Raw genomic sequence first — 19,802 nt, 5'->3', positions numbered from 1 at the left:
GCTACCTGTATGCTGAGGATTCAAAGTCTTGGAAGGTGTGTATGTACAATATCCGTTTAGTTTTAGTCGGCTGCTGTGGGCAGCTTCTTTAACTTTTCCATGCGATTCTTTCCCACGTCCCAAAGCTAGGCCAGCATTGGAGCCAGCCCCGCCTTGCTGGGAATAAACCTTATGAGTGAGTGAGTTCTGCTTCTCCTCAGTAACTGCTGTGGACTGGAAAGCACCCTGGAAATGAGTCAAACTTTGCCAGCTTCACTGCCATTTTTGTACATCAGTGTGACTGCAGGAGGCGGGTCCACAAACGACATGAATTTGAATGCTGATAACAAAGTTGTTTTGTTTTTTTAAATCTATTTTTTCCTTTATTATTTTGCCAGAAATCTTATTGTTTTTAATGCATCTTTGAAACATCATCTTAGGGATTATTTCAGTCCATTTCATGAGTTTATTTCTCTTTGACAAGTTTTGACTGTCCACTTTCTAATCTGATAAGATGAAGTTGGCTTCAGCTAAGTGCAGAACTGCTCTTTCATTTTTATGTGCCGCGGTACTAACTAGCTCACCTCCTAATCTTTTTCCCTTCCGTACACTCAAGCACCCTCATCTGCACAATTTCACTCCGATTAACCAGATGAATACAAGAGAACTAATCCTGTTTCATTGCTATGGCACTATACAGCTAGACCCAAACGACAGGAGCACTGTGGGTGTTTCTTTGTAATTTGGGTCTGTTTAAACCCATTGTAACAATCTGGCTATTTTAGTCAGACATTAGAGCACAACTCTTTTGTTTTTCCGGAAACCCAAGCATGTAACATGATTTTGTTAGAAAAATAATCTGTGTTCAATTACACATTGAGAAGCTAGGTTGTCTGAGGAATAAATACCTCTCTACCTAACCTAATAGTGTTCAACAGTGTAAGTAATCCCAATTGTAAATGTACCTTTAGTGAGAAAAAGTTAGGACCTGTTTTTAGTGGCTAGACTTGATCATGATTCAGTGCCAACTTCATGAAAGGGCTGTGTTTTGGGCCCTCAATGTGTGTGGGTAGGTGTGATCACCCTTCTCTCTCTGTCAATCCTTGTAATCACGACTAACTCACCTAAGCCCTGTTCTGTGTAATACCTGTATTTATGTTAGTTCCTCTCCTGCATACACAACTGACTTCCCAGCCGCATCCTAACTATGATGTCAGTGTTGAGACAGACCCACTGATTATCCGTATTATATAAGTCCATTTAAGTTAAAGTTGATGTTAAAAATGAACAAATTTGACTACTAGTGAATTCACTGATTGCAGTTCTATAAAAACAAATGGCTTTTGTTGTAATAAATGCTACAGTGACCGAGCTCGAGCCTACAGTGCAGAAGCACAAAATACTCCTGCAGTGTAACAGGAGTACCTTAGTGGAAGGAAACTGTGTGCATGTGGGATTTCCATAGCCTTGACCATGGTGACAGTACAGCAAAACAGCAGTGTCCCTGGTTACGACTCAGAAGGTTTCCTATTCTATTCAGTACCTTTTGTTGATCTTTAACCAAGTGATGCCATTGAGCTTTGATATTGTCCGTACAGTTTGAGCAGGTGTGGCCTTGGGGTGAGAGACAGAGACAGAGAGAGAGAGAGAGAGAGAGATGACGCAGAGAAAAAGAGAGAGAAGAGTGACATGAAATAAGATAAATGTGACAGGGTGGAGTAGGTGGTAAAATGTGAGAAATGTTAGAAAATAAATCGTATAAATAACATAGACGTGTTGTGAGGTTGACAAAAACCAATGAAAACTCACCCAGGTCCACCCAGGTAGCACAAAGTAAGGAACAAAGATCCTCTATGCCTAAATGAATCCAAACACAGCTGATGAATGAGATGAGAATGGTGAATCCAAATTAGTCTTTCACTGCCATTGGTTTCTGTCTTAACCTACTCATTACTGCTAAAGGTGAAAGTATGCTGTAGCATGCATTAGTTGTACTGTAAAGCAGGGTTAACAGCCTGCACTAGTGAGCAGTCCATTACAAAGCTGACAGAGCATAAAAGACCTGCATGAAAAGTGTTTATTATAGAGTATTCTGCCTTTCTTTTTGCATTTAAATATTATAACATCTAGCTGATGGATTGGCACAGAATTCTGTACCAGAGGTGATTGCTAATCATTTTTTGAGGTTTACATTGATGGTTTTAATTGAAAAATGTGTATTGATGTGTATATATGCATTCACTTTGGTGATCCTCTGGCTTTTTAATTAGCGCTATAGTCAGGCCTAACTTTGTTTGTATCAAACATTTAGGTTCATAAATCAAAGTATGCAAAACCTTCCCATCAGCCTCAGCTTTGTGGTTGGTAATTTGCAAATATCAACATTCTAATATGCTTAACTATAGCTGCATCTCACTCTTTGTCATCCTCCCCTCTCTATATAATAAACCATCATTTTGGCAGAAATGTTTTACTCATCAAAACAGTGTTCATTCAAAGTGATAGTGTTGCACTTGTCATGTTAAGTTCCGAAGCAACCAAGATTTCCCAGTTGTTTCTTTACAAATGTATTTTTGTCTCTATGACAGTTGTGAGCCACGTAATTTAACACAAATGCTCAAAGTTCCCTCTCTAACATACCCCAGTGTCCCTGCCCAGTCTAAGCATGGTGTGTGAAGGATTCCTCTGCTGTTATAGTGGGAGAGTTGGAACAACTGCTAATTTAAAGTTTGGTTCCCAGTGGAATTGTTGTGGCAATGGAATTAACTCAACAGAGAACTTTCACCGAATGTGTGCAGATCAATCAAATGTTCATAATTTGTACTGTAAATAGTTATCGGGCCATTTAAAGTTTGTGCACAGTTAATCAAAGGTACGCTACATTTTGACTACAAATTCACAGGAAGTATCAGTTTTTTTAGTTACCGACAATTGACAACACTTTAAAAAGGTGTTGATTAAGTCTAAGAGAGATGACTGTGACTTTGACTTTTTCCCTCATGTTAACAGTACCACCAGTGTGTAATAGAGGCTGCCATCATCTCAAGCATGACAACATGGTTTTTATTTAGTGGCATCGACATATATCCTATCACCTACCACCGACCACACAGAAAATAACCTTCAGTCACAGCAGATGCTTGTAATGGCTGGCGACGTGTAATATTACATCATCATTGTGGCCATGTCTTGGAGGATGACGTGTATGTGTAAGAACTGTGGCTGTCTAGTTGTAGTTGTCTGGTCCACTGACTTTAACCAAATAACCAAAAACAGAAGAAAATTGAGAGCATGTAGCTAGCTACAGCTTCTGAATTTAGTTGAGTCAATGGAAATCTTAGTACAACAGATTTAGCACACATGTGTATGTGTTTGTTCATTTGGAGCAGTTGTGTACAGTATGTCTTTGCAGCCCAACCCTTGGTAATGAATCTCAAAGATTCCAGGGATGTTGCAAGGAACCATATGCAATGAAACTGCAGAACTATCCTCTTGTGTTAGGAGAGAATCTATATTAAGTTACTTTACCCCCAGTCTTCTCAAGTTCAAGCAGTTCACATGTAAATTTTCATCTCTTTGTCACGTTTAATGTGTGATGCTGACATGTTAAGAGCATTTTAATGTGAAACATTTTAAGGTTCAACCTCTGTTGAACCTTTTTTTCCCAAACTGTTACACTTTCATTTTCTCTTTCAAATTTGTTGCTGTAAAATACAACCCCCCCCTCCCTCAATCTGTCCCACATATGTTCCATCCAGACACAGTGTGTATAGACAGCTGAGCCATTTAAAGACCCTAGTGAATGTATACATGTGTGCATGTGCAGTATGCCAATCGTGTGACACGCATTTCCTGGGTAATGCTGAGAGAATGTAGCTGCTGAATTTGATCTCATTTACAGATTAGTGCCCTCAAAGCAGGAAAAATATAGAAAGATTGGTGATTTCATAAAAAAAAAGAGGCATAAATAATGTTAAAACATCTACAAATGAAACAATGTGCCTTATTTAGAAGCATGTATGTTTGTTTAAATGGTCTGGCTTTGTTTTATCTGGGTTCGTTTGGCTCAGTTGTTTAATAATGTCTAATCGGCAAGGAGGAAATGCATGGAGTAAACAGGAAATTCACTGTTTGGAAACTTAGCAACTTAGCTCAAGCTGTTATAAATGCTGTACAGTAAGTGGGTATGTGTTGATAAGCCTCCACCAGTCAGTATTAATGAAATACTTCCTTATGTACTGTATACACCCCATCTCACACAGTGGCTCAAGGAAACACAAGCAAATGAAGAGAAATTATTCATCAATTCAACAATGCAAGTACAGTGTGCCAAAAAAACACAACCAAACAAGTAAAGAAAAGCCCCCCCCCCTTTTTTTTTTTAAATTTTTTATTTTTTTATTAAGCTATAGCCTTATTTTGACAGATGCGCATGCAAGATTTTTTGTTGGTACAGCTAATCACTGTAGACTGTTGGGCCAGGAAGAGGTGGAGAAAATACTATGTGTACAGATGAAATGCTGATTTGCTGTTTTAGGAGAAGTGTCCCACCATTTGTTTTGAATTAGCAAAAACAGATGTGTTCCATATTGAAGGGTATTTTTTCCGATATTGAAAGCTTTTAAAATAGTATGAGACAATAATACTCATCTGAGAGCCACAATATGTATTACATGTTTTATGAATGTCAGCAGTTTTTTTAAGGCGCCCGACTTAGGTTGCATTACAGACATCTTTGGATATTAGATAAAATCGTATCATCTTCATCCTCTGCCGTATGTTTGGCAGAGAATACCCAGTTTTCAGTAAATGGCTAATACAGTAATAGCACAACCAGATTGATTTAAAGGCACTGCCCAATAGCCAAAATATCACTGGTTAGAAGTTCAGACTAGTCATAGGCATCAGTATAATATGCCTGTGTAGTCTGATGCAAAGACAGACCACCATTGTTTTAACCTACAGCTAAAGCATTTCTCTATATAAGGTGTTTTGGTTATAAAGAGGGGGAGGAGAAAATGGAGAAGAAAATAATGAAAGAAAAGTGATATAGGGGAAACATGCACTGTAGTTAGAAAAGGGAGGAAGGACGGGCAGCGATTTCCCAATGTTAAAGTTCTTTCTCAACAAGTCCCCACCTGCCCTGTTGACTACGAGAGAAAAGCGTGTGTTGTACTTCAATGTCTAAAAGGAACGTTCATGAAGATCTGAAAATCAAGGGTTAGACTTGGGGATAGAGTTAGAACTTACTGTACTATTTCTATTTTTTTACTTATTTATTACTCTGTACTGTATATTTGGGCTTATAACTTCACTGTGAATACTGTAAGTAAGTAAAATTGTACTTGCGGCTTGTTCAGTAATAATAATATTTATATAGCAATATTAGTCGTTGTGATCTTCTCCAATGCTGTATACAATTTTATACACATGCTGTAGACATTTAAAGATTGTTTTTAAAAAGCTATGACTTTGTACATATTTAAGCTAAATGATATATAAGCAAGATTGCCAGTGTGTGTCAGTTGCGTTGTGTGTAGGCACGATTCCATACATCGGGTACATGTATTGAATAACATAGTAATCATTCTTTTATGACTCAACAGCCTATCCAGTGAAAAATATTTTTAAAAAGTTCAGGTTTACACTGGCACCTGTCTATATTTGTGTTGCTAATCTGCTGTCAATAAAGGATTTCAGGGTAAAGGACATAAAAACTTTATTATAAGGCTTGTCTAAGTATGTTTTTTTTTCTGTCAAGTTGTGGCACTGACAACCAGCTAACAATACATTTTGCTTGTTATTGTACTTTATTATACAGAGAGGTAAATTAGTGCCTTGACCATTTTAGTTATGTCAGATGATGATTTTTGGCATTTCAGAATGAGGGAATAAAAACTTTTTTAATGTTTAGATGAACAATCCTGTAGAAGAGCCAGTAAGTTGAGCCTTCCATCTAATGGCAAAAATGGTATGGAGGCAACCTCCATTCATCTGTAACATAACTGCTTTCCCATTTCAGACAAGCATTATGCCTTTGTGGAAGAATCTAGACTGTTGAGGAAATGCCTGTAGACCAAAGTGCTGCTACAGTGGAAACACGGGTGTGTGCATGTGTGAATGATGGGTAATGTCTCCATATTAGCTGTATATATTGTGTGAAATAAAGAAAAAACTACAGCTCACTTTTCTGTATTCACTTAATTTCAAGCTTGCTGCTTTAGTCTTCGTGTATCTTCACATGCGCACACTGTGGTGATTGACTTAAACCAGCAGAAATGGGGGAAGCAAGACAGACGCACACCAAGTGGTTTGGAGGACAGTTTGAGTGAGTGTATTTAGCCCTTGGGAAACCCCTTGTGTCAATTGAAGGAGAGAACACGCACCCACACATTTACCTAACCTAATATCTTAATTCTTCCTTAACCTACACACTTTCCACACTGACACCAACTTCCTGCACCTCATCCTATTTCTTGATACTTCTTTTCTCAATTTTTTTCTTTTCTGTCCTCTTGTCTCTGTTTTCTAACTCTTGTTCGCCGCCCACATGACTTGCATTCTTTCTTTCTTACATCACAGCCGCCCTGCACTGCAATTTATTTTTTCTTTTCATATTTTTGTTTTACCCTCTTTGGTTTCTTGCTTCTTCTGCCAGTTTTGGGTCCCGCCCCATCATTCCTCCTTGACATTTTATTTCTTTATATATTGGTAAGGAGCCACACAGAGTAATATCACAGTTAAAGGTTGGTGCTGAGTTAAAGCAGGTGATAGATGATGTCCTTCACGTGTGATTGAAGTATATATTTGAGTGTAAATAATGCAAGAAAAATGTGCAGAGTGATCAAAAGGTAAAACAAATGTGTGTGTGTGAGAGAGAGAGAGTAAAATGTAATGGTCTGGTTAATGTCAGGATCCTGTTTGCATGAATGTTTCAATTACCAAAAAATGCTGATTTACAGCAGACATTTAATGGTTTAAAGGGCGCTTTACATTTCACTTGTTCTCTGACATGTAGCCAGAGCGTTAAAGATGGATCCGCCTCTGGATCCGTTTTTTTTTTTCCTCACAGCTCACTGACAGTTTTACTCTACGTCAAATAAAAGCCAAGGGTTCATGTAATATTTATTGTTGAATCTATTGGGATGACTTTTATTAGTACCGACTACAAGACTGGCTTTTTCACGGTCAAAGAACATGTGCTGTGTCAGGAAGAAACTCAGGGCTTTTAGAGTATAAGAATACATAGACACACCCCAAAAAAAGACACACAAGGAGGGGATTGCTGTTCATAAAAGGTTCTCATGTTCTTAGAGTGATACACAACACATACAAACTTGTTGCCAAGTGATCAACTTACACTGCACTTAGCTTTATAGCTTTTTATTTACAAACATTTAGTTATTTTAGTATTTCTTTAATTTGCATAAATATTTGCATCAAGAGCAGTCTGTCCTTTGTAGGTCACTGGATGATCACTTAAGTAATTGCTAAAATGAACAAGTCAAAGTCACTCCAAACTGGGGTGTGTTCCTTCAACATAGCATATAACTCCACTCAGAGGAGCTGACATATTGCTGCTAGTTGACAGCTAGCTATAGTGTAGCATTCCTCTGCCTATTTGGGAGTGAGGTTTTATATAACATGTAAAGCTATTCTTGGGCATATTGATAGAGAGACGGGTGGGGTCATCATATGGAATATATTCAGTGAAGAGGCCATTACTTTAGATGACTGTGTTTCACATGTATTTTTAGTTGTCCAAAACCTTCAATCGCCTGCTTTCCCATTAATGTTCATTCCTGGATAATCCTCCTTTTGGCAAATACTGTTTTATATTATGTTACCATGTAGCATCAAGGGCTGGTCCTTTGTTGTATTACTGATGTCATACCCCTTCACTTTATATATCAGCATCCTTAATGCCTGGGATTCACCAGTCTGATGAAACCTTTACAGCATAGGCTGAAAATGAAACCTTTTGACCTTGTGATGAAGGGTGTTCTCAGTAGGATTCAACAGTTCAGCACTTATAAAGAGTTCACCCTGAAAGCTTTAAAATAATGTTAGACCCTAAACAACACTCACTGGATTTTTACTGATTTGTATTTTTGAAGGCCTAAACCTAATGAAATGTGTCCTTGAGATCTAACAAATTTGTTTTGTGTAATTCCTTCTTATCTTACAATTACTTTTATGGTTATTATTTTTTGATTGTTAGTTGTTTGCATTTATATTTCTTGCTTGCAATAATTGTCTTAACGTCTGGTATTAGAGCATTGCTACTGTACATTTCTTGTCTTGTAAATGACACAAACTGTTGATCAGTGGAATAATGTGTGTATGCTTTGAAGAAAACATGGATCCAGTCATGAAATTCACTGCTACTACTTCTTCTTGTGATAAGATTCTCTACAGGAAGCTTTGAGGTGTGTGAAACCAGCTGGTGATATTAATGAGTAATGATGTGATGACCTAATGGCCTTAAACTGTTCTGTTGTCTAGTGTTTTTGACAGAGTTCTGTACCATCTACCAGCGGGGAGAAGCTGGAAAAGGTTGTCACCTGAGTGAAAAGGGTTGATGGCGATTATTTTTATTTTTTTTCCCCCCTTTCTGGCTCTCGATGTGTACAAGTCTTGGAGAGATCGCTATATGTGTAAGCAAAAACTTATGTTTGAGCAAATGCATCACCAGTAATTTGGACTTTGTACTTAACCGTTGAAGTGAACAAGAAGATCAGCTATAAGGCAAAGTTCTTAATTTACAGTTCACGCATCAACCCTCCCCTATGGTAGTAAACTTTGGATACTGACCAATAGTATGAATTTGCAAATACAAGTGTCTGAAATGAGTTTCCTCCATAGGGCATCCAGGTTCAGGCATAGAGGTAGTGTTTGAAGTTTGGACTTCTCAATTAGCTAGTAGAGATGGTTTTACTTTGCATAAAAGATACCAGCTGAGATCGTTACGGCCTCTCATTAAAACGCTTCCTATACTTCTATGAAAAAAATTTTCAATGCAACTTTAGTAGTACAGAGTGCAAATGTAGCTTAACATTTGCAGTATGTTTGGCATAAATACTGTAAGACATTGTATGTTGCACATGTAGACACAGGCTTTTAGGCAATATTTGGTGTTTTTATTAGTAGTTGCAGTTTGGCATAATTGAATGTAACGCTTCCAGGAATCATGTTATGAGGATTGATTCAGTGGTGGCTTGTAATCGTGGTATCCTATCTTATGGATATTCCAGAGGGCAACCCACCATGAGTGACAGCAGTTGTCTTTTGTTTACATGGAGCAGCTGCTGCAGATGTTATGTTTAGTTCAACTTTAGTTGAATTACCTCTTAGCTTCCCAACCAAACAATGAATTAATGAGCCAAAACAAGATAGCATGAAGTAATGTTTGAAAAAGATTACACATTTCAACATGACACATTCTATATCTGTGCTGGCTAGTGCTATAAGACGGCAAGGTCGTTACCAGTGGAGTTTGGTATGAGCTTCTAATAAACATGACAGATGTGTGTGCAGATGTGTTACATGACAACACCCTCCCAAACCTTATTTTGTTGATTTTAAGTGCAATGGAGTGGGAGTTGAAAATGTTTATAAATATGTATCCCCAGATTATTGTGAGCTAACTTTTCTAAAGAGGAAGTGAGAAAGGAAACAAGAATTTAGGGGAGGGGAGCAGAAGAGAAAGCAAAGTTCCCATTTATAATTTCCCACAGAGTCAAAAGCACATGCTCCTCCTTAAAAGTTGTTGGTGTTTTTTTTTTTCTCCTCTTCTCTCTACTCTGAATCTAAACAACATGATGTTTAATTTTATCCTTTTTCCTGTGTGCGTGTGCGTGTGTGTGTTTGATATGCTGGCTTTGGCCCTGCTGGCCAAAAGCTTGCCTTAAACATCAGAGGCTGTAGTTGAAAAGCTCTACTGCTAGCCATATGGCAGATATGAAACAAGGTTTGTATTGTTTCCATGGCTTTATGCCCCTCATAATACAGTTATATCATACCATTTATAACTTCAAAGTCCTAAAACACAGCTTGAATATGTGTATTGTCTGCAGCTAGTGTGTGTAAGACCTGATGTGGGAGTGGAGACACATGCTATGTCCGGTGCCAGTGAGTCATTAGGCTGATAATAATCTGTTATCCTGTAATATATATATAGCCACATTCTTTCAGTGCATTTGTTGCAATCTTTTTTGTGTCTACTACAACTTAATGAGTTAGCTTTGAATGGAAGTGTAAGTAGATAAGAGAGGGTTAACATCTGACAGCTGAATGAAATATTGGTGGTCAGATACAAGCCCTCCTCCCTCCTACTCAGCACAAAAATGCTGCCTCAGCATGAGCATGCAGGGACATGCATTTAGGCACACACCTTTCCAGTCTCACACTTGATAGAACTCACCTTCATCCAGGGACATTAGCATAAATGAGTAGAGCTAGTTGGTATGTTGGTTAACAGCTGTAGCCCTTTAGCTTGTGCAGTATCTGCCCGTTTCCTGCTGTCCGGGCAATGTATTGAAGGAGAGAATGTTTATGGAAACCATTACTCAGATTCCTGCAGCAGGGTTTCTGAACATATTGGCAAAGATAAGAGAGTGAGGAGAAATGGGGGGGGGGGATCAAGGTTCGAGGATAATTAGTCTCTAAGACAGAGACCACTGAGTCCTGTACAAAGTGTGTCTTGCTCCCTCTGAGCAAACAGAAAGACAGTGATGGAGATAGGTTGATGTTTGCCTCCACTTAAACCTACTGTAATAACTTTAAGCTTCTTGTAGGTGATTGTGACCAGTAGAGGGCACCATGGAGCAGAGAGTCGGTTTGCCCTGAGTTGTGTTGAGTATCTTTTCTCCTTTATTGTCTCTGCAGTTCTCCTTGGCAACAAATGGAAATTTGGAAATTTCACCTGCTCTCAGAGTTTGATAGAACATAGGGCATTTTTGCTGCCATAGCTGTCCACTTGTAATAATTTGTCATTACTTGGTACATCACTTGGCAATCTGTGTTAAATAAAAACACAGATTACCAGGTTATCTAGAAGCCTTTGTGCTAACTGAAAGACCCCTGACACATTTCTTCTTCCTAAATGTAAAAGCATAAGAATGAATGAATAGAATGACGTGGGCCAAGACTGCTCAGGCACTGAGACTTGGAGATGATGAGGGAGGTGACAGCGGTTCAGATTTCTGAAAGAGGAGTAATTCGCCCTCCCCCCGCCTATTCACTCTTCACCAGTAATGATTTTCTGTACTTTTACATTCTTTCCTCATTTACAGCATCTCTACTTTTCCATCAGCTTATTTGCCCTAATTTCAGTTTCTTTAAATTTATTGGCTTATTGTCTTAGATCTCCAGGAAAGAGGTGAGTCATCTTAATGAGGCCTATAAAACCTGGAATTCCTGCTGCTGCTCTGCTCTTTGAAGATGGAGTTTGTAGCACTACAGACTTAACTGTTCCTCTTTGTCCAGCATCAGGAACTCCAAGGGCTCTTTCATGTCTGAAGAAATGTTCTTTGGTTTCACATTTGTCCATAAACCTATTTCATATAGTTTATACCTCATTCCTATTTTTATTTTTATGCATCTTTATTTATTTATTTATTTATTTTTAATTTGCCCATATGAACATTAAAACCATATGCACTGCAATCATTCGTCTTGATTTTTCTTTTTTTACAGTGAAATAATTATCTGCTGGTTTCAGTGGAGGCTTTATTATACAGTGTAATTTGTTTTGCTCTTTCAGCTCCAAATAAAGCATGTTAGTAATAAATGTTTTATAGAATGACATGGCATCTGCATAGCTGTCAAAGTGCTCCTACCTCTTTGTAAGTAGTTGTGCTTGTTTGATGCTTATAGTGATTGAGACCTCTGTGCAGTGGAGCATAATCTTCCATCCCCCTAACCATCCCCTTGTTTAGCTTCATAAACTTATAACAGACTATTTAATGTGGCATTGATCTTATCTAGCTACTGTAAAGGAAGTAAATTATTTTCCAAAATTAAAAATTGTTGGCATGAGTTGGGTCCCCCAATTTAAAAATAATGTTCTCACCTCAGTTAAACCTGAGTTTGTCTGTAAGCTAATTAAAAATTGGCTCTGCCTTCAAACACATCACCATCAGGCCCATTACTGTCTTAGCATCAGTTCAGCAACTGTAGTAGAAACATGTCTTCCTCTTTGTTCTCAGAAACACACACGCTTTCCTTGTAAGATGTCAGATGTTATTATTGTTAACAAGCAGATGAATTAAGCTGCTGAGGCCTTTGATATGCAGCAATTTCAGTGCCTGTAAAAATAATGAAGTTAATAATTATTTTTCGAGTAATGATGGTTTTTCTGCATGCATGCCTGCGTCACTGTATACAACATATATGGATTGGACTGTAATACAGTATGTGTGACTGCTAGATGTTTTAAAGTGGGATTGTCGGGTCTCAGTCACGGTTCTGCTTAAGATTGTAATTCTCAGAGAGGGGAAGCAGGGAATGAAGTAGAAGAAAAGCAGAAGGAGGGAAAGGAAAGGGAAACTCTTCTGGTTGAAATAGCTCATTATTTAATGGCCCATGCTGCATTTACTACCTAAGAGTTTCCTTTACTCACACAACCTTGCTTGGAAGCACAAAGGCTTTTCATCTCTTTGGCATTGAGAAACATTTCTCCTTTCACATCTTTGGTTCTCCGTTGAGATGGTAGGTCCAGATGTGTCAGCCTTTTATTACCCTCTCACTTTTTACTTACCTTTTGAGCCAGCAAAAGGTAAGTCTTTATATTAGCAGTGTCAGTTGGATTTAGGAAAGGATAACAGGGGAAAGAAGCACAGACAAAGAGGGAGGGAAGGAAGGGGGTTGCATATATGTGTCACCTAACACAGGGACTGTTTCCTTTGGAGGGAAGGAGGGAGAGAAAATAAATGTGTGAGAACGAGTGGCAAGCAAGAGAGAGAGTGAGGTGTGTGTGTGTGTGAGCAGCAGTAAGAGGAGAAGCTATGGCAGCTGGTTCTCAGGACAGAGGGGTGAGCTTCTAAAAAAAAAAAAACTGCAAAATAGTGGTCGTGACGCAGTGTTGGAGGCCACATTCTTATCGCTGGACTATTGGGGCGGTGTAAAGGAAAAGCCACATTCAAATCACTGGAGAGCAGAGCAGGAAGCATGAAGTACAGACCTCTGGTAAGATGCACACCCCCCAGAAAAGTCAGTCAGAACGTGGGATGGTTTACTTTTGCTCAGGCTTTTGAAGTCAAGATTATTGTTTTGGAAGAGTTTTTAGAAGCTGCCTTGATAGAAATGATTACCTACAGTGCACTTCAAATTGTGTAAGACTTTCTCCAGTGCGTTCTTGTGCTTCAAGGACACAGGTGAGAAGTAGACAGGTTAAAGGCAGAGCCAAAACAGCCTGCAGTGTTGCAGGTTTTTTTTTTTTAACCTATGTGCTTTTCTCAGAGGTACTGTTTTTCAGTGAATATCTTCCTTGATTGCAATCCTTCTACACCGTGACTATGCATTTGTCATATCAATGTTATATCTATTTGCACTGCCCCAGGGTGAGGCAGTCACATTGTGGTGTTGTGTGGCCATAGGCGTGTTAATGAAAACACTTTGTGTTGATGTATCAGTGATCATGATGGTTCCTTTTTGGTGCTGCATGTACTTTCTCTTACTGGTAATGAACACCATCTGCTCCTGTTGTTAAGCTTGTGTTGTGCCCCATGACATTTTGATCAATTTTACAAGTCTTCTCTGATTCTACAGGGGTTTGTGTGGACGACTGCCCTGACAGATTTGTCAGGATAGCACAATGCAGAGAGATTCTTGACACAATTGTCATTACTGCCTGCAGGGCATCTGACTTCAGTTAAATAGGTAGTTTATCTGTCAGGCTCTATTTTCTAGACTGCATGAAAACTAAAATGCAATGAAGTTTGAAAGTAAACCTGAATATCTAAATGTAATTCTTTGAACTAATTTGTGGGAAGACTTATAAATTGGAAAGGTAAACTTAAGTTAAACTAGCACAAGGTACAAAGACTGAGTGAAAGAAGATAAAACTCAGCTGCCTGTCTAATAAACATGAATGACATGTCTTGTTCTAGTTGGAGCTTTTCAGTCTGCCTGTAGTAACATGAAATGTATCACTGTTGCACTTTGGATACTGTAGGCAGTCTCAATTGGTTGGCTGTCAACTGTGACACAAAATGATAGTTTTAAATTATTCCATAATAAAAAAGTTTTCCTTTTGACTTGCTCCCTTCCCCCTCCCCTGCTTCTGAATTGAAATTCCATTGTAAGATAAACTGGAGTGCCATCCTTGGAGCTGATACAAATGTAGTGACTTGTTTAGGACTAGAGTGGGCCCTTGTTGGATATAGTTAGTCCAAACTGCCACTGTTTCTTAGCCCATATGTTTTTAAATAGGCAAATTTGTGCCTGCACCCTTTTGGAGATTCGGCCCATCCCACTAGTCTGACAGCTCTGCACATGGAAGAAATTAACATGCTCACTGCTTGAGGATGCTGCCATAGAAACCATAATCGAACAAATCTTGGATTCTATGTAGGTGTGAAATAAGGAATTGCTTTGCTATTGATATAGAACGTCATCTGCTTTTGTTTTCACCGGCAACATGTACAGTGACAGATTGTAGCTCACCTCCAATTAGTTATATCTTTAATGTGTCTGGTGTGTTTAATTTGCTTTAAATCTCAAAGAAAGTCAGAGTCTGATTTATAGGAAAGCTGTTCATTAAGGTATTTGTAATGATTAGCTGCTCACTTCCTTGTTTTATAAAACCTGTGGTTCCATCAAAACCAACTGAATCTCTCATTATTATATATATTACTATATTGTTACATCCTTCATGTTTGAAAAATGAATCAGTATTTCTTTGCTTAATGGCTCAGTACCACATTCATTTGGTTGTTGTTACAGAACTGCCACAAATCATCTGAAACTTACTGTTTCAGATGATGTATTTTTTTTTTTTTTTTTTCAAAAACCGGACTGTCCTTTAAATGTCGTCCTTTTTGCATATTTGACCTGGAACGTTAACATAAACAAATATTTAACTCTAGTTGGTCTTAGCTCTCTTGTCCCTGATTTGTTTGAATCACATCTATTCTGAGATGACATACTAAATGCTTATGTAAGACTCCAGTTATTTCTGTATCTGTATGATGTCAGAAATTAGACGTATTTGTTCTTAAATTGTATCTATAGGTAAATGGAGTTTCTTAGGGCACACCACCAACTTTACACAAAAAGTGTGATCATACATACTGTATAGTAAGTGCTCAGTATAATCACCAATGGTAAAGCAGCTGTGAAGCAGAAGAGGCCAACACAAACAAGCCAGTGAAGTGGAAATGCTGCTAAATCAGACCTGGTTATGCAGGTTTAGATAAGCAGTGATGTCTTAAATTTCTCATCACTGATAATCTGTGCTTCCATCAAGAGAACTATATGGTGCGCTGAGAGCAGCAGGTTAGATGAGGTTTACATAAACAGAGTGACATCGGAGCTCTGTGAGCCCTCCCAGAGCAGGCTAAAGGCCAAGTAAAGAATGGCTATTGTTCACACTATGGCTGGATGATCAAATCCCATTGCTTTCTCCCCCTTCCTCTGCTTCTCTGATCTGGTCACGTGTTTAATATGTCGTTTAAAGGTCTAGAAATGTGAAACTATTAAGAATTGGTACAATAGACATTAAAGATATGCCTCAAATTAAAGAACATTTAAAACCTGTATACAGCCGTGCTATCAGCTCTGCAAATCTTTTGCATTCTGCAAAGTAAAACTTCTGCTTTGTTCGACCAGGTCTTAAAAAACCTGTACAGATCAAAAACTAGCAGAGGTGCACGTCTTAATACCGCTTCAGGTCTCTTCCTGCTAACCTGGTTCCAAGTGGCCTTGTTTGCTGTGCACGGTTTGGAAAACATGATGCCATGTTGGAACCAGTTTGGCACATACTTGGTGTGTTCCTCAGACAGGGCGGGGGCCCGGTGTGCGGCATTACATGCAGGAAAGCTAAACAGTGAAAGCACTACTGGAAAACAATGAAGTAATACAGAGAAGCCTTGAGACTGAAGCAAAGAGGAAAAGTGAAAGATTAAGTGTATAGAGAAGGGAAGTTAGACTCCAGTTTCCTTACTCTCAGATGCCATAATATTTTTTTAAGGCAATAAACAGTGAAACCTTAATGTAAATGAAAGTTAGCTCTGCTGCTCCTAACAGTGATTTAACCTGTTCCCAGATGATTAATTCTTAAACGTTTGTCTAAACACCTGCTGTCTGGATATTGTTTGCCAGGATATTGTTTCCTCTGCTACACAGAAAATCATATGTTTCATGTTACTAGTTGCAGCAACAGCAGCATATTTTAATTAGGAAAGATAAGTTGTTAGTTAGCATGAGCAATAATAGTTTGAATAACTGTACAGACAAGTGCAGAAAGTGTTGAGAGGTCAAAATCTGATGACTGATACCAAAGAATGTTAGTCACCCACTCAGCTCTCAGGGTTCACTCAATTGCACTCACAGCTGCAGTCTCTCTGCTTTCTGATGAGATGTGTGAAACAAAAGGTCATGTCATCCAGGGGTGAGAGAGGCAGGGATGTATGCGATTGAGTTACCACATTTAGGAACTCGCACGTAAACACTTGCCAACAAACTGACAGTACATTCAAAAGCTACTGGTTGTCCTTGTACTTCTATTCTAACATATTGAAATTATATCTAACATAGTTTTTGATTTTAAAAAATCTTAGTTATAGTATTGTTAAATGCAATCATTCATCATGAATTGTATCATACCCTGCACCTTCCGCATCTTTCAGTTGTGCCAACACCTTTCCATACACTAATGTCACACACCAATGTCCACACTGCAGCTCTGCTTTGAAAGACAGGATCAAACATATTCATGCATACTTGTGTGGAATCCGATAAAGGTGTTGTGCGTGTGTGTATACATGTGCATCTGTCCATGCCTGTTTCACAGCGATTTAATGGGCTCTGTTGTGAGGAATTTCAGGGAGTATTGTTAACTTTCCACAGTTTAAATGGAGCAGGATTGGAATCATAACCCAGCATTCATCATCTCCTCCCTCTTCGCTTATTTTTCTCCTTTCTTTCACATGTATTTGTCTCTCATTTCTCACTCAGCTCTAATTAATATCTTCTATCCTCCCTCAAGCTTTCTCTTCTCTTTCTTCCTCCATCCATCTCTTCTCCTGAGGGATGAAGACTGCTGTACTGCATAACACAACAACAACACCTGCTGTAACTTGTACCTTGTGTGTGTCTCTTTGCTCACTGTCCCTGTCTCTACCTTCCAACTTCTGTTGGTTTTAGTTCTGTCCAGCTCAGTTCATCGTAAACATGGATGTGGGTAACATTCGCAGTCTCCTGCGCAAAACCCAAACCTGTATTTTAGAAAATGGCTTCCTGGGCAAAGGTTTTGATGAGCTTAAACTTGTAAGTGTTGCAATTTAACTTCACTTCCTACCCAAAATGTGTGTTGTACATTTTTAAATGCGTGCACCCTGGGTGCGGTTTGTTGCACTTTCTTTGAAGTGATAACTCATTTTAGTCACATCTTGGCTTGGCTTTGTATCATTTTTTAACAGGTGGCGAGATCCCTTAGGGTTGGTTCAAAGAAAGTGTTGGACAATGTAGAAACATAAAATCTCACTTGTTTTATCGTATGTTTCTGAATGAATGTGACGTCTGTGAGTGGCTGTGAGGGTGGATTTACAATTTTCTCTAAGTGCTATAATATGTGATGACTGTTAACAGGACAGGGCTTTAATGAAATTTTTAGAATTAACAACAGATTTTTCTTTGATACAAATGAATTTTGAATTGTATCTCAGTTTATAATTAGGTCCCTGTATTTAGCGAAGATAAATTGCTTAATCGATTTGCTCATCGCTATTATGATTGTGAAAAGTTTGTGTCGGAAAATTTGCTGCTTTTCCTTTCATGTTACAAACAAAATATATTTTGGTAAGAAACTAAAGGTTTAATGGCACCAACTTCAAGATTGCACATTTTTTGATAGTTTGTTGACTAAACAGCAAATCTATGAAATGAGAAATGAGATTAGGTGGATTAGTCAAGTAGTCCAGATTTTAGGTCCAGCTGAAAAGAAACAGAATAACAATCTAAAAACACCAATCGCACGGCAACTTGACCTATTTTCAACTTGCTTTCTATGACTTCCTTATTTTTAAAATATTTCTTTGCTTCTGTTGGAAAAACTCCTCCTAACGACATCAACTGGAGGAGTTTTTCATCATTAGGAGTTCAGATGATGTAATCTGCAGGAGCTCTGGAAAAGCAGGTTGATTACAAACTCCATAGTGTGAGCAGTGTGACCTGAACCAATGATTCCTCCAATTAATGTCATCTGGAGGCGTTTTCAGTAAAAATAGAGAGATATTTTGATATAGGGAATTCAAAATAAATCTTTATGGCATTCATGAACATGTACTACTCAGGGTCTCATATTGGTGGGGTGTTAAACAGTGCTTCTACTTTTCATAGGTGGTGCAGCATCGATTTACGATTTAGATTTTTGCCCTGATTACCTTAAGTCCTGTGATTCTTTTTACTCTAATGAGGATGGATTATCTGTGTGTTATGTTATGATGTTATATTCCATCACTAACTTCACCTCCTGCCACTTTGTCCTTCTCTAGGTGGTCTCTAGTGACGGGGTCCGGGCTATGATGGAGTCAGCCCTGACAGCCAGAGACCGTGTAGGCGTGCAGGACTTTGTCCTGCTGGAGAACTACACCAGCGAGGCCGCCTTCATAGAAAACCTGCGCAAGCGCTTCAAAGAGAACCTAATCTATGTGAGTGCCGTGTGTGTATGTGCATGCATGTGTATGTATCGGATGCCAAATGATGATGGATTTTTAACACTGGTATCGATACTAGTAAACTAGTTTTTATATTTAAATAAATGCATAAAAATGAAGGTGAATATTTTAAAATTGTCAGTGCTTAGCTCCTACTGTAATTTACCTCCAACATATTCTTTTTTCTTTCTATCACTGTCCTTGGTTATCAAAACTGCTGACATATACAGTACAATAATAATATCAGTTGGGGTCCAATGTTTGTATTTAGTCAGGTGTTTTTTGTTTTATGGAAAACTGTCTTGTGTAAGTTAAAAACATTGTGGCACAAAACTGATAAATTTACATTTGTCCATTTTGATGATCAGGGTAATGCTGTACTTTCATTCCAATAAACAGTATAATGATTCACCTGGATGGGGACTGAGACCTATGTTTTAAATAATTACTCCTAAAAGTAGATGTGAATACACTGATACAGTAAAAAGTCTTTGTCATGTAATATAACTCTGTGTTTCCTTCATGTTCAGACATACATTGGCTCAGTGTTGGTGTCAGTGAACCCATACAAAGACCTGGAGATCTACACCAAGAACCACATGGATCGATACCGTGGGGTTAACTTCTATGAGGTCTCCCCACACATGTAAGTAGATTAACCTTCCTCACTTCATGTATCTCAGCTATGCTTTATTAGCTTTACTTTTTCAACAGTTGATTCTTCATGAGAACATTGAAACATATACAAGTACTTACTAACTCTGATGTGATTGGTGTTCTGTGGGGGCCATAGCATCTATTACAAGTTCTCCCCCCCCCGCCCGCCCCAGTTCTATGTGACTCAAGCTGTATATTTAGGGTCATTACAATGGTAGACAGTTATTTTGAGACCTGTAAGACACCACCTTCATGGTAGTGTGTGATGGTTAAGAATCTAAAGCAGAA

General features: G+C 38.5%; 1 protein-coding gene across 3 annotated transcripts in view; it reads left to right on the top strand.

Annotated features, from left to right (window-relative positions):
* The window catches only part of LOC137128758 (unconventional myosin-Ic-like), a 49,889-nt gene that overhangs the window by 9,904 nt on the left and 20,183 nt on the right, over positions 1 to 19,802 (top strand). For 2 of the 3 annotated variants that reach the window (XM_067507248.1, XM_067507250.1), the window contains 2 exons: positions 18,696 to 18,851; positions 19,388 to 19,503. In XM_067507248.1, coding sequence (XP_067363349.1) covers positions 18,696 to 18,851; positions 19,388 to 19,503 — 272 coding nt within the window. Of the gene's footprint in view, positions 1 to 13,018; positions 13,168 to 18,695; positions 18,852 to 19,387; positions 19,504 to 19,802 lie in introns of those variants that run through there. The other variant, XM_067507249.1, reaches the window with a different exon arrangement.

The sequence above is a fragment of the Channa argus genome, chromosome 6, assembly GCF_033026475.1.
Source record: "Channa argus isolate prfri chromosome 6, Channa argus male v1.0, whole genome shotgun sequence".
Lineage (NCBI taxonomy): Eukaryota > Metazoa > Chordata > Actinopteri > Anabantiformes > Channidae > Channa > Channa argus.
The sequence above is the reverse complement of the archived record's forward strand: the minus strand, read 5'-3'. Positions and strand labels throughout refer to the sequence as shown.